General features: G+C 34.9%; 1 protein-coding gene across 4 annotated transcripts in view; it reads left to right on the top strand.

Annotated features, from left to right (window-relative positions):
* The window catches only part of LOC105516143 (protein NipSnap homolog 3A), a 52,047-nt gene that overhangs the window by 7,440 nt on the left and 43,271 nt on the right, over nt 1-1,336 (top strand). For 3 of the 4 annotated variants that reach the window (XM_011948228.1, XM_011948229.1, XM_011948231.1), the window contains exon 3: nt 870-1,028. The exons of the other annotated variant lie outside the window; for it this stretch is intronic. In XM_011948228.1, coding sequence (XP_011803618.1) covers nt 870-1,028 — 159 coding nt within the window. The remainder of the gene's footprint in view (nt 1-869; nt 1,029-1,336) is intronic. 4 annotated transcript variants of the gene reach the window in all.

Below are 1,336 nucleotides of genomic sequence, written 5' to 3' on the forward strand. Positions count from 1 at the left end.
TTGTATCACAGCCCATTTAAAAAAACTAAGTTCTGGTATACCTCACTTAAGTTGTAAGATAGGTATTCTTCCTTATCCCAATGTAAACTATATGAAACTCTCTTACCATTAGTATTGAGGTCCTAACAGTAAATACAGTACTAGGCCCATATGTTGGCAAATGTATATAACTGTTTGGGTAACTTAAATAGAAGAAAAATAAGTGCTGTGGAGAAAGAATGGATGACAATAAGAGAATCAGCATTATTTCTTTGAAATCTATTTGTTTAAAGGAGAAGAGGCTTAAAAAGTACAGTTTAACTTCACTCATGTTAAATTTGATTCAAGGTGTTTTAACTTCCCTCGTTAAATTTGATTCAGGGTGTATCTGGACTTGACTGCCCACCACCACCAAAGGAAAACAGTCTTTCTCTAAACTAGCACTGTAAGTTAAATGCCTCAATCAAGAAAGAATAGTTCATATATACTGAGTATTAAATAGGTGCCAACCACTATTCTAAACTCTTTTCATGTGTTAATTTAATCCTCATACAACCCTGGAGGTAGATGTCTTATTATCTCAATTTCACAGAAACTGAGGCACGGAAAGATTCAATAACTTAACCTAATTCACAAAACTGCCTACTATGTGGTCGAGCCTATAAAGCCTATTATGTGACATTACAATTAGTTTGGATTTCTGCTGCCCTTTTTGTCCTTGAGCAACTTCAGGGCAGATGGTCACATCTGTTTAGTTGGTGTCGCCAAAGGCCTAACGCAAGGTTCTTATACGGCATCAATGACCATTGCTGATTTGAATGAAACCCAGAAAAGTACAGGTGATTTAAAACTGAATTTTTAAATTTTTCCTTATTCTTTTCTTCCCACAGATAATTTTGCTCATCGAACTGAAGTTCGGAAAGCTTTGGCCAAAGATAAGGAATGGCAAGAACAATTTATCATTCCAAATTTAGCTCTCATTGATAAACAAGAGAGTGAGATTACTTATCTAGTACCATGGTGCAAACTAGAAAAACCTCCAAAAGAGGGTAAGTCCTTCCTTCTTAGTCACTGAGTTTTGATGAACAAAATACTAAAGAACTTAAGTGATATAAACTGACGTTCCTTTGGAAAAAAATTAATCCTTTGTTTTATATAGGAACATACAGTGATTGTTGACGTAAAAATAAATGGGAGCTCTTACCCCATCCTTTTAAAAAAATGAGCATAAAATAATGAGATATTTTTCAGATTGAGACCTTGCAGATTTGTAAGCTTAACTGTTTTATAGAAAAAGCTGACATGGTCAGTAGAAGTTGAGAATTTGTGCACTGGGAGCAGGGAACGTGTTGATAGG

This window comes from Colobus angolensis, unplaced genomic scaffold, assembly GCF_000951035.1.
Source record: "Colobus angolensis palliatus isolate OR3802 unplaced genomic scaffold, Cang.pa_1.0 Scaffold276, whole genome shotgun sequence".
NCBI classification, from domain to species: domain Eukaryota; kingdom Metazoa; phylum Chordata; class Mammalia; order Primates; family Cercopithecidae; genus Colobus; species Colobus angolensis.